General features: G+C 44.0%; 1 protein-coding gene across 1 annotated transcript; it reads right to left on the bottom strand.

Annotated features, from left to right (window-relative positions):
- Positions 1-3,533: 3,533 nt before the first annotated feature.
- On the bottom strand, positions 3,534-6,611 carry LOC136487115 (L-type lectin-domain containing receptor kinase IX.1-like). Its single transcript, XM_066484247.1, has 2 exons — positions 5,079-6,611; positions 3,534-4,489 (listed from the first exon to the last, which is right to left on the bottom strand). Exons 1-2 carry the CDS (start codon positions 6,596-6,598, stop codon positions 3,739-3,741), a joined length of 2,271 nt encoding a protein of 756 aa, XP_066340344.1. The 5' UTR covers positions 6,599-6,611; the 3' UTR covers positions 3,534-3,738.
- Positions 6,612-13,958: the final 7,347 nt, after the last annotated feature.

Raw genomic sequence — 13,958 nt, 5'->3', positions numbered from 1 at the left:
ATTCTTTTCTCTATTGTATGTTTGCATCAGGAATCTTTTCCTACTATTTATTCTATTCCCACGTCTTTCCACCTTAAATTGGGACGGTGATAAATCCGTGGAAGACGCGCAGATATTTTCGAAGTGGCAAAAGACTAAGAGGTGGTATTGGAAACTCTTGGGGAGTGATTTTTTCTATTCTTGACAAAAATTCTCGATGCATGATTTATTGGGAACTCTTAGAGGTTGGTTGAAACAGGAAGGGATCAGAGGCGTTAATTTTATTTTACTGCGACTACCATATACACCAGAGTAGCAGACCAAGAAAAATATTCCTAGCATACTAAGCCCTTTTCTAAAATGTAGGTCCTATATAATCGAAAGCTAATTGGGTGGCCCGTCCTTGCCTGACACAGGCCCATTAAGGCAAGGCCCGAGTAGAATTAGATCGGGCCCTATTGCTCAGGGTGCCGTGCCTATCCATGGGCTATGCTTCCGGTCTATGCATGGCCCTAGAAGGTATTGGTCGTATTTTTATATTTTTTGATTTGAAGGAAAGGTATTGGTCGTATTGGTCGTTGTGGCCTGTGGGTTGATCTAGGCTGGTTTCGGGTTCCAACCGTTTGGAACCAAACCATGAATGAACAGGCCTATTTGTGGGCCACCATTGGCGCCACCGCCTCGTCCAGTTTCTGCTTCGCATCAGCCTTCCTAGGTAAGATTAGTGGTGACAGAGGATTGGCTTGGCAACCAGAAGTATTATGTAGTAGTTACGTGGAGAGATGATTTAAATATTAAAGTGTGTAAATGAAAGGAAGTAAACAAAATACAAGAGATCACATATAGGGATGAAAAAGGCAGGGTATCGGATCCTGATATCACATTTTACTACATTTTAATTTGAAATACAAATATGGATTTGGATATTTTTGAATAGAAATACAAAACAGATGTCTCGGATTTGAATAGGAATACAAAACAGTTGCACTCAACCAAAAGTTACCCCAACGGTCTAACTCCACGAAATCTAGATTCACCAAAATGGTGGATCGGGAGGCCAGATTCAACGTTTTGGTGGAGCTTCTCAAGGGGTGCTCCACCAAACTTAAATTGGCGGAGTTAGAAAAAGTTATCCGTCACTGCCACTAGTTACACACCTCCCTCCCATACTAGTTGGTTTTCTATTCTATTCTTCTCCTTCTCGTGAACACCAGACTCCGTCACCCGCCTCCTCCCTCCCGCCGCGACCAACAAGGAGGCCACTGCTGAACAACGAGCTCCCCAACTCCGGAACTTGTCCCCCTTTTTCTCCCCAACCCCTTTTCTGCCCCATGGATGCCAGTACGTCTGGTTTGGCTGGGGCACGGCCCATTGAACGCCGGCGCAACTCGCCTAGCCGAGGCGCGGCCCCCCTAGCCGCCAGCACGGCTGGCTTCGCCAGGGGCGTGGCACCCCTGGGAGCCGGCGCAGCTAGCCTGGCCAGGGCGCTACCCTCCTAGCCGCCAACACGGTTGGCCTGCCCACGGCACAACCCCCTTGGTTGTGAAGTTTTTTTTAGACCGCGAAGAAATAAAGAACACCGCGTAGTTTTTTCAGACACCAACACATGGGGCCTATCTCGAGGGCAAATCAGTGCATTCCAACTAGAATGCCTTGTGTGGATCTAAAGTTGTTGTAGCCGAATAGTTCCCTGGTAGATCCATAATGGATCTTAGATCCACTAGTGTAGCTGCTCTACGGTGAACCCTAGATCTAGATTCACTTGTTCAATGGTGGAGCTATCCCAAACAGCCCTAAATGCTTTCCTAATCGCACTTGCATATCTATGTGGGGAGACGTGGCGGCAATGTGGTGGAGAATATTGGGACTCGAGAGATGGACAGAGGCGATGATGGAGCTTCGGATTGGGCAAAATCTGTCACAGATACAACCGTGTTGAGAAGAGATTATTAGATCATGGATACAAATGTTTTCCTCACACCGCCTGCGGATGCCAAGACACACCAAGTTACTCTGTGGTGTAAAGTGTGCTTCACCTGATGCCTCAGGTCCCAAGTTCGGTTCACAAGAGCCCAAGATAAAGAGCTCTCATAGAGTTATTTTTTTTTTGGCTCTTACTCTATATTTTCTTGGATGTTGCGGTGTTGTCCTACATTCCTTGGCAGCCAACCAGCCTTCAAGAAAATCATCCTTGAGTGCCAAAACATACAAAGAAAACAATTTCCTTTATCCTCTATCCATGACAGAGTTTGCTTGATGGTTTAAGCATTTTTCTTGACAGTTTTTGGCTCTCAAGTTAATTCGGAATTTTTATAGTGATTTGATTTATTTTTTAGTTCCTCCCCGAACATAACCTTGATGACCATGTCTTCTTACCTCGTCGCATAGGTTGTATTTTGTTGTTTAGTTTCTTTTTTTTAACATGAAAGTTTGAGTAAAGACGCTCACAAACATACACGCACACTCATTCCCATGAACACATACACACATGCTTTATATTGATGACCACCTCCAAAAGATTTAGCCGACAGATCTCAAATATGATGAAATAATTTTAAATAATAATAATTTTAAACAATAGAATAAATCTAAGAAAATCTGTGCATTAGGCCCCGTTCGGCTTATCTTATAATCTGACTTATTCGGCTCCTTTTTTCAGCCGGAACAGTGTTTTTCTCTCACAATAATTCAGCCGGAACAGTGTTTTTCAGCCAATTTTAGCCAATCAAACAAGACTATATATATATGTTAAGTTGAAGACTTGACCTGAATGGGCAGTCTCCGCCATAAAAGAACCAATTTTTTTTATCTAAGTGCTTCGTTTTTTAAAAAGGGTTTGGTGGCTTTTTTGGAGTATCGAAGCATACTATCAAATATGCCCGTGCGTTGCATCGCCGGACGCGAGTTGTTCTAACACATATGACGACGGACCCAATATGTTTTGAAATCGGACTCCGTATCGCCCTAGACAAGAGCTATTCTAACTCGTATCAGCATGAGCTATATTATAAGTCCGGACATAAGAAACTCTCTATTGTCCGCTAGTTAGAGGAAGACAGACAAAAAAATAGATGGATGAAAAAATGGGCTGAAATTTTGCCTCTTCATCATTAGGTATAGATATAGATATAAATAGGACCCTACTGTTTATCCGTAGTAGAATTTGGACAGGTAGCAAGATGTCATATTTTTTTTTTAGAATTACATAGTACAATGTAGATGCCCAACACGCATGCACACTAACCTCTATGAACACACGTGCACAAACCTACTCCTATGAGCATCTCTAAAGAACTGAGCCAGCAGATCTCGAGATTCATGAAGTCACCATATATAGGTGCCTCGCTGTCGACTGAGATGTCGCCTACCATTGAAAGCATAGCACCGTTAAATCCTAAAATAAATCTGGGGACTCAGCCTCTTGCGCAAGTTGAGTGGAAATCTGGGGACACGTACTTTTGGGTATGAAGGTGAAACAGATGTTCTTTCATTTTGGAACGTTTATAATAAAAGATGGATCCCAAATTAGATGCTCGGAGGACAATTGGTTGGGAAACAAAACACTTCGCGAACAATAATATTCAAGCTTATACAACATAGCAAGAAATAAACAGGCTACAATTGCTGAAGTTCTTAGTTCATCCCCGCCAAATTTGTCTTGGCGCAGGGATCTAATAGGCGCAAAGTTAGCTAAGAAATAAACAAGCTACAATTGCAGTTTGCTTATTAAAGTTTGAACAGTACACAACAATAATTATACTACCATGTAGAATGGGGTGGTAGGACTACTGGTAAAGTGGCAAACGACTCCGACGAGCCTGCCGTCGTGCCAGCGGTCTCTGCCGAGCGGACTCCGCTAGCGAAGGAGCTGCCGGAGACACCAGAGTCATCGACGACCGTCGAGGCAACGTTGCCAACAGATGGTGGCGTCGCCAGCTTGCTGTACATGTGTAACGAGAGCGCCGGCAGCTTCAACTCCTCGGACTGCAGGACCTGCATGGCCTCAGCGATGGATGGGCGCTGCCCGGGGTCACGGTGCGCGCACCAGAGCCCGACGAGCAGAGCACGCTCCATCTGCCGGTCATGGGCTTCGTCTCCCCGCAGCCGCACATCAGCGGCATCCAGGACGCGGCCGACGCCCTGCTGGCAGTACAAGGTCTCTACCCACTTGAGGAGCGAGAAAGACGGATCCTGGCGGTCCACAGGTGACCGGCCGGAGACGATCTCGAGCAGGACGACGCCGAAGCTGTAGATGTCTGACTCTGTGCTTCGGCGGTGCGTGTTGACGAACTCCGGATCGATGTACCCCATGGTGCCCTTGACGAGGTCCGTCGTCTGCGGGCCGGTGCCATGGTCACCGAGGCGGGCCAGACCGAAGTCTCCCAGCTTTGCGTTGTAGGACGAGTCAAGCAAGATGTTGCTTGGCTTTATGTCACCGTGCACAACACGTTGATCCCAGTCCCGATGGAGGTAGTGTAGTGCTGATCCCAATCCCAGAATAATCTTGTACCTATAGATAGTATTTGATTAAATCTTGTACCACGAAGTTAATTTGTAGTTTTAATATATACCACCGAATGCATTCATGCATGATTTTCCTATTAATAATTATGAACCAGCTTCCACATTAATAATCACAAGACACGATTGGAAAAATAATGATAAATCCCACAAATCGTCACAAAATTCTGAAACACCAACCCATTAGTCTTATAGCTTGTACTTAGTCCGTTCCAAATTATAAGTCGTCCTGGCTTTTCTGTAGACAGTTTTTAGTATGTGTTTAGACATGGTATATATTCTACATGGTCAAAGGTGAAAAAATTACAAAAATAGATGATGGATTTATTGCTAATTAGTTTGTAAAATTAACAAAGAAGAAAAAAAAGAATATGAAGTATCCAATGGGTTTTGCGTTAGATAAAATGAAGAGAGAAATTATTCGCAAACATTAGTAAATTTGATTAGTTGTTGGAGTTAAATACAATTTCTTCTAGTGTTCTAAGCCAGTTCAGGAGTATTGGTTCGATAGAATAGTGAAGGAAAAAAGATATAACTATAACCGAGTAACAATGTTCTTGATAGGATGCATGTTGTACCTCTCGGGCCAATTTAAGACCTTGTCAGTGCTGTAGATGTGTTTGTCAAGGCTCCCTTCGGGCATGAGCTCGTAGACAAGCAAGAGTCCTCTACGGCTATCACACCAGCCTAGCAGTTGCACAAGATTGCGATGCCTTAGACGTGCTATGATCTTTACCTCAGCCTCGAACTCTTTCCGGCTCTGAGACGATGACTCCGAGTTGAACTTCTTGATGGCTACCTCCTGCCGCCGCCGCTGCAGCTGCAGCTGCTGCTGCTGGTCTTCATTGTCGTCCTCGTTAGAAGAACCGGGGAGCCGGCCCTGGTACACGCTGCCAAACCCCCCACGCCCAAGCAAATTCTCGTCTGCGAATCCGCCGGTTGCAGCGGCGAGATCGCGGTAGTAGTAACGTCTTGGACCGGCGACACTCATTTCGAAGGTGGCAGCCTCGCCGTTGTTTTGCTCGTCGGATTCCTCACTGTCGGAACCTTGACGTGGGCGGCGATTTCTTGCATGCGTCCTCCATAGGAGAAGGACGGCACCTGCACATACGAGAACAGATCCTGTAGGAACTAGTACCTCCAGTAGTAATTTCGCCGAGGGCTCTGGTTTGATGACTGCCCCGGCAACCTCTGCCAACTTGGGTTCTTGGAGTGTCGAGTTGAAGGACCAAGACAGGAGCTGGTGCAGCTCCACACAGTCGCCGGTCGATGCTGAGAATCCGACAGCCACAATCTCCGGCAAGCTTTGTGTAAGGTTGACGGTCGTGTTCAGGGCGTACGGAGTACCGTTGATCTGCAGATCAATGGCTAGCATCTTGGTCACGTTGTCGTAGCTGATCATGGCCGCCTTGGTGAAGGGGGATGTGAGGTTGTTCATCCCTGGAGTGTCCGTGCTCGCCACAGACACGATGGAGTTGACATCGATGCCGATGTGCTGGATGGTACTGTTGTCCCATCGATCATTATAGAATGTGTCGAACTCGACGGCAACAACCCGATTGTCACCCGTTGCGTTGAAATGGTTGCTGGGGTTGAAAAGGTAGAGGTCGCCGCCTTCCGTTGCGGTTGCGTTGGGCAGGACGATGCCGCCGCCGGTGCTCGAGTTAGAGTTAGGCCAAGGCGCAAGGAAGAAGGCCATGCCGTCGCCCATCTGAGATGCCCATGTGTCCATGCACCGGTTGGAGTCGGACGGCGTGAGGTTGAAGGAGAAAGTGGTGGTGAAGCTCGCTACCTCGCCGGTGCTCTCTTTCCATAGCGGCACGGGCAGCTTGTACCACACCCGACCTTGGCTGTCGGTGATTTCTCCTCGGAGGTCCTTTGTCAGCTCGATGGCTGATGTGGTCTTGTCGAAATGCGCATCGCGGTAGCACATGAGCTCGAGTCCGCCGCAGGGGTCGTCACCAGTAGTGTTGGAAAAGTTGAAGCTGAATGAAACCGATGACGACGAAGGAACGTGCATGCATAGCACCAAGAAAGAGTAGCTGAGGCAGATGAAAGCGAGAGAACATAAGGGGGCTGATGCGCTCTCGCAAGCCATCGTTGGAGCTTGGCAAGAAAACAATGCTTCTCGTATATATATCGCGGTAGTAGTAACTCTGCCTTTTGTTTATTGACTGGCTCTGTTGGGGTGACCGTGACTTTGACTCAAGAGAGGAGCAGTCCAGGTCGTCGTCTCTTCCACTGCTTCTCCACAACAGTAATTGAGAAATACGTCCCGTCATAGGCCAGCCCCAGTCAACACGCTCAAATTGGGGGTAGACCTCAGCTCTTTTATTTGCATGCAGCTTCCAGGAAGAAGCACTGATGATGATGATGATGATGCGGACACCAAAGGACGACGAGTCCCATCTAAGGATGAAAACGGACGGAATCGAACGGAGAACTCCTCAACCGTTTTCTACTTTTACATTTGAATACGAAAACGAAAACGAAAGCGGACAAACCGAACACGAAAACGAACACGAACTTACGGAATATCGGGAATTTCGAAAACGAAACAATTCGAGCGGAATTATATCGAACACGGTCGGTATACGAAAACTCAATACGGAATACCGACCCGTAGACCAAGTGCATGACTAAGTGCATACATGATCAAGTTCAAGTGCATATAATAATTAACAAGTGCATATTATAGAAACATGAACTCAAACTGAGTCAGAATAATTTTATTAATCTTTTTAGAATAGATGTAGTATTTTATTTTAAAGATTTATTTAGATTTTTCTTTTGAGTAACAAAGATTTATTTGGCTGATGCAAAAACTATCAAATGATTGACTTTGCAGGTGGGGGTTAAACCGATGAGCTTGATGGGCTATGGCCCAGGTGGGCTTTCGTGTAGATGCTGCCGGTTTCCTGACATTTAGCACCATCTCATGAGGTGAAGAGAGACGAGGCTGAGCGCCGTCTATAAGAGAGGGCAGCTGGCCACCAGTAGAAAGAACACAGCTGCGTGGTGAACAACCTGTAATTGGGCTGTATGACCTGTGCAGTTGGCCAAATTCGGTTTAAACCGAATTTTCAATTCGGAATATTTCAAATTAAAAGTAGAAAAGTAGAAAACGATCGGAAAAATGTCTAAACCGTTTTCTACTTTTACATTTGAAATACGAAACATCTGAAATGCGAAAGCGAAAACGGTAAAGTCGGACAAGAAAATACGGATTCGATCGGATTAAATATAAAAAAACGATGCGGTTCGGTTCGGGATATTTCCGTTCCGTTTTCATCCTTAGTCCCATCTGCCTATACAGTGTTTATCTTGTGCGTGAGACGAATAAGCCAGCTAATTGATACAGAGAGGCAAAGTCAAGCTGGTCGGCGTTGGGGATTTTTTTTTATTTTTAATACTTTTTTAAACTAATTTTAAATCTAACACTCTTTTATTTTTAAAAGTTTGTTGTAGAGCCTACTCATAAATCAGATCTGCAGTATAGATCTGCGGCACAGACATGGGGTGTTTGGTTCCACCTATTAAAGTTTAGTTTATGTCACATCGAATGTTTGACACTAATTTAAAGTATTAAACGTAGATTAATTACAAAACTAATTGCGCAGATTGAGACTAATTTACAAGACGAATTTATTAAACCTAACTAGTCTATGATTTAACAATGTGGTGCTACACTAAACATATGCTAATGATAGATTAATTAGTCTTAATAGATTCATCTCACGAATTAGTCACGGCTTCTATAATTAATTTTATTATTAGTATGCGAACACCTGATGTGATATCTGATGTGGTACCCGATGTGACACCTCCTAAGACGTGTGTTCTTTTCTGTGGGGGAATCTAACCATGAGAGAAATAATGAATTTGGTTTGTTGAGGAAGGCTTGACTTGCATCGAGATCTCGTTTATGAGTATACAACAGTCGTAGTAATAACGAAGTTGGCTTTTTTGGGGAAGACTTGACTTGCATCGAGATGCGCCAGGCGTGCATAATTTTAAATACAAAAAAGGAGATTAGTTCTCTGATCTTGTGCCAAAAAGATTGATCAACTTGTGCTTCCCCTGACATACATTAATTTACAGTTGGATTAGGGCTAACTGCACAAGAAGGTGGTATCGAGTATGCCAACTATAACTTGCACTTCCTCTGTTCTAAATTATAAATCACTTTGACTTATTTAGTATATTAATTTGTTATGTATCTAGATATAATATATGTCTAGATGTATAGTAAAATGGATGTAAAAAAAAGTCAAAATGACTTGTAATTTAGAACGGATGTAGTATTTAAAAACTACCATTTGTCCTTCAGTGTGAAGGAAAGATCATAAACTAAGGGTCCGTTTGGTTCGCACCCAAACTTTGCCGCACCGCGCCGCACCTTCCGCGCCGTAAGTTTGGCGTGCGTTTGGTTTGCTGCGGCAGTTGCGGCATTCCGCGACCTCGCCATCGCGTGCCAGTGCATTTTTGCTACCAAAACATGCCGCAAGTGCGGCGAACGAAATTGGTGCCGCAAGTTTGGCGCCACCGCAGCTCTGGTGTGGCATGCACCGGCTGCGAACCAAACGGACCCTAATTTCAAAATTTGAAATTTAAAATTTGAAATTTAAAATTTAAAATTATCAAACAATCTTGGATATTGATATGGTCTATACGAAAGTTATAGTTCTCAATACAATCTACAACTTTGTAGTTGAATTTTTTTTTTATTTGAAGTCATTTAGTATCCCAAAATTTAATTTTAAATTTCAAATTTCAAAATCTATAAACATACAATAATATTTTGGGACCCTAAACAGTTTTAATTCAAAACTTTTCAACTACAAAGTCATATGAAAAAGTTATGAATTATTTTGTGATATAAAGTTTTTAGATCATCCTGTTTTGACCCAGATAAGACTCAAAACCAAGTTTAGGGAGCGGGATGACACAACTGAACAAATTTGAGGACCTATACGGTCGATTTGCAAGTTTAGGGACCAGGATGACACAGCTGAATAAGTTTAGGGACCGAGATGATACAGATGAACAAGTTTGAGGACCTAAACGGTCGATTTATGAGTTTAGGGAATGAGATGACACAGCGGTACAAGTTTAGGGACCGCTGGTGCACTTTACTCATTTTTTATGTTATGGTGGGTTCCATATATTGGTCCATATAGACTCCTGCACAAATAGTAGCTATAGCTCACTGATATCAAAGCTGACCATATGGACTACCAAGTTCATATTGTGGTTGCTCTCAGTTCACTTAACGTTGTATACTGAGGTCGTACTCATACAAGAACATGTATGCATGCATAGTAAAATAACATGATGATGGCATGGTTTGCTACAAATTTAAAAATCTATAGTTTACAAATTAAACATGTAAATTAAAATTTGATTACACTATTGTGTTTATTATAATAAATCCTTTAAAACAAGACCCGCATGGATATATGTAGATAAATTTTATTATCGAACATTTATCTCATAAAGAAAGAACATTCTCTTTTATTATATAGAGACCATGTTTAGGATCAGCAAACAATGTTCCATCTTCACAAGGGAACAATATTCCAGATCTGGGAGAACAAATTATAGGGTAATACGATAGTATTATAATATCTGTGAAAATAATATATATGCTTTTGTATTTACTATCTTGTATATAGAGTTGAAGCCAGCAACAAGAAAAAAAAAGATTTACCTGGGCTCCTAGAGCGCATGGGCCGCTCGCTCCACTTATCATTATTGGGTCTAGAAAAAGGAGTAGAGAAACAACCCAGGCAACTGCGCGCGTGGAAGTAGGAAGTACTCAGCGCATGGTTCCAGGCCGACGTGTAACTGCTACTCACTGCGTCCCTAAATAACTATTGTTCACTTTCGATAAATAACTTTAACTAATTTTATATAAAAAATATTAATATATATGGTACATAACTAATATCATTAGATAGATCTTTGCTTCAGTGTGATGGATGAATTATTGAGCGACGCCTCAGTCAGAGTTGAATCAGTCGAGTGGCCGAGCTGAGCGATTGATAACCTGACGACGACATGGATGGTAAGTCTCTCAAGCTGCACCACTCATTTGTTTATTGGAACCATTAAAATAAATTACCCATAGCAGTTTGCTCGGTTGGCAGCGTTCCCCGTAGTGACAAGCTCCAGGTCGGGAGTTGGACTCCCCACCTTCGCATGCGTAGGTTTACACATTATAAAAAAATCTCGTTGCCAGTCTCATGCTAAAAACACATGCGTCACAGTCTCACATGGACTGCACTGCCGCTATATATAAGTGGAACCAAGTTTCGAAGATTTTCTCGATCTGTGTTAAGCACATGTTTATGGGCTGTCATAGTCTCACGTGAGCTACGCTGCCTCATGTATACATATAAGTAGAGCACGGGTTTAAGGATTTTCTCGATCTTCGTGAAGCACATGTCTAAAGGCCGGCACAGTTTCACGTGAGCTACGCTGTCGCTATGTATAAGTGGAACATGGGTTCGAAAATTTTCTTGATCTACGTGAAGGTGACTTTTTTTGATCTACGTGAGAAGATTACCTTTTATCTTAGCCAGGAAACCAAGGGGTGTCTCCCACATGGATGATGTTTTTTTATTTATGAAAGTCCTGCCCCTTTTCTTGTCCCCAACTTCCCACCACCGCTCCTATCGGCTCCATGGAGTTCGCGACAGGGGCACCGGGCACTCTGCTTGATGCGTCTGATCTTTCATCATCATGCATGGATGATATAACAAAAAGAGGTGTGGGTATTATTTTTCATTTTTTCCTCGCTTCATTTCGCAGCAGATCTCTCATGTCACTTCATTTTTTTATCCGAATCGCGACTAAAGAAGACGTGGAGACTAAAATTTTTCATAGGCATGCGTCACCAAATCCATAATCACAGTGAAAATTTTATGTCATAATAAAACATTGTGCTATTGTAATCTTTTCGGTGCACGGTGCACATGTTTAAGCTTAACAATATTGAAAAGGCAGCATGATGCCTTATTCTTGTATATGAATTTAGTTTGGAGCTCAGCTTTCATATGCACGTTACTGCGTGGAAACAGGAAGGGACCGGAGCAGTTGATTTTATTTACCGTGACTACTGCACCAAGCTCGCTGTCGAATTCATAAACCCAGGGTCCTCGATGGACCCGCTTTCCAGCAAAAACTCGGCCTAGTAGATGGTATTACAACGACGCGTGACTCCTGGGCCAGCCCAGATACCTAACGATAGGCCGGAAGAGCGATCCAGTCTCCGACCACAATGTCTGGCCAAGGAGGGGACGACGCTCGCTTCCGACTCCGACCCGCTTTTCTGACCGGGAATACACCGAACCTCTGCTTACGGCTTTTCTCCGACTGGCGCGGTCGGAGCCAACTGGGAACGACCGACCGGGGACGCCCGATCGGTAAGGACCCAAGAGTCTGGCGGAGCAGATAAGGCAAGACGCTCGAGTCAACCGCAATACCGAGGACCATACCCTGCACACCTGCAGGACAGTACCGCCAGGCCATGCCAGAAGGGTGCTTTGCAACCTTTCTGACATGTCAGAACATGAACAGTGTTGTGGGCGTCGACATTTGTCCTACAGTATGGTAGGCGCCGACATTTGCCATACTAGAAAAACACGATGAAGCCTGCCACATGCATCTGGGCGTCAACAGTACTGTGGGCGCCGACAAACTGTCTTGTACCTGACGGCATGGGCAACAAGACTAGGAAACACACACTCTCTTTCTCTCTCTCTCTCTCTCCTAACCTCCATTTTGTTTGGAATCCCAAAGTGATTAGTGAGTAGAGACTAGTGAGCAGTCATACTTTTATGGGAACTGTAATGTTCTTGATTCCTATAGGCAGCTGAGACATGTGGGGTGCTTGTGGACGTTTGGTGGACGTGATGTGCATCTAGTCGAGAGTGTGAAATGCTTTGCTCGATGTTATATTGATGCTACAGTATATTAGAAAGGGACTAACCTTCTTATACATATGGTATGGTAATGTGTGATCTGGTGCATGTTGATTTGTTGCTGTATAGTAAAACTGTGCATGATCTTTGCTGTGTTATGTTCATATGGTAAATCCGTTATGTAGCTAATGGTTGTGTCTAATTTGTGGCATGCAGTTCCGGCGGTTCAAGATCAAGGATTACGGGATCATGGGTAAAAGCGACACAGAGGCTGTGACTGCACATCTTAAGAAAGGCGGCATAATGGTCGGGACTTTCCCAATATCCCGGAACTAGTACTTCAGCCTGAGTCCTAGAGACGTTTATGTCTACGACCCGGACAAGGTGATCAAACATGAGAAGTCCGGCCTGACGGCGACGCACGTGGCCATGATGATTGGCATCGGACACCGTCTGACAGCAGAGTCCAAACGCTTCAGCCGCCACATGGTGATGCAGAACACCGAGGGCAAGCTGTTTGGGGTCAACGGCATCGATAGGGTTGGGAAGAAGCAGACCCTCAGGAAACTCTACTGGATTGAAGTCGAGGAAGTGAAGCCGAAGCCAGCTCCTAGCACTTCCGGCCGCCGCCGCCGCCGCCGCCAAGCGAGCGAGGGAGGTAAGTGATGCAAAGTGCGAAGCATCGTCTGATCAGTGACCTGAACCGATGAGCGGACACGGACTCATGAAGCGACCAGCTCAGCTGTGTCGTCGACCTGCTGCGTTGTTTAATTGCAGCAGCATTTTTGTAGATCCGGTATACCATTGCCTTGTATGTTTTGCAGATTGCTATTGCATCCCAAGGCACATGCCTGCCTGGTCAGTGGGCTGAGACTCACGGAACCATGCGCCCGCATGTGATGGACATCCTCGGTTTTTGGTGAGTGTTCCCGGACACGATCAGACGTGAGCAAATCAAAGCTAGCATTTAATTTTCTTATCATTGGTAGGACACGATTCTGTTGTCATTGCTAGGACGAGTTATTGCCTACTCCCTGCATTCCAAATCTTACACTACTTCAATTTAACTTTGTTCTATAAAAAACACTTCATTCTATAATTCAAATTTCTCTGACTTTCACATTGTTAGTAGAAAATCCATCAACTTTTACAATATGATTAGTTTCGGGTGGTGTTGTAAAATATATATTTATTATTAAAATGTCTGGCCTCTTGATTTAGAGCAAAACTAAAATTATCTCTACGTTCCAAAATAAATGAAGTTCTAGAGTTGTAGAAAAAACGGTCCGCAAGCTTTAGAAGTTGTTCATACTTGTGTTTGATTCCCACGTACTTAAACTTATCGGCCTGCCTTATCAGATATGAGATAATATTTTTCTCTCATAATAAATCAGCTTTAGCCGGCTTATCAGCCGTAAAATCCATCAGCCGAACAGCCTCTAAACTTAAGTCCCTGTCAATCGGATGTTTGATACTAATTAGAAGTATTAAATATAGACCAATTATAAAACTAATTGCATAGTTGAAGGATAA

This window comes from Miscanthus floridulus, chromosome 10 (assembly GCF_019320115.1).
Source record: "Miscanthus floridulus cultivar M001 chromosome 10, ASM1932011v1, whole genome shotgun sequence".
Taxonomy (NCBI): Eukaryota; Viridiplantae; Streptophyta; class Magnoliopsida; order Poales; family Poaceae; genus Miscanthus; species Miscanthus floridulus.
Note: the sequence above shows the minus strand (reverse complement) of the source record. Positions and strands in the feature narration are given on the sequence as shown.

What these genes read in the sequence shown, in the direction of transcription:
- LOC136487115 (XM_066484247.1), bottom strand. Translation starts at nt 6,598, where the DNA reads ATGGCTTGCGAGAGCGCATCAGCCCCCTTATGTTCTCTCGCTTTCATC. An exon ending in GTCTTAAATTGGCCCGAGAG is followed by an intron (nt 4,490 to 5,078) that starts GTACAACATGCA and finishes TACTATCTATAG; the next exon opens with GTACAAGATTATTCTGGGAT.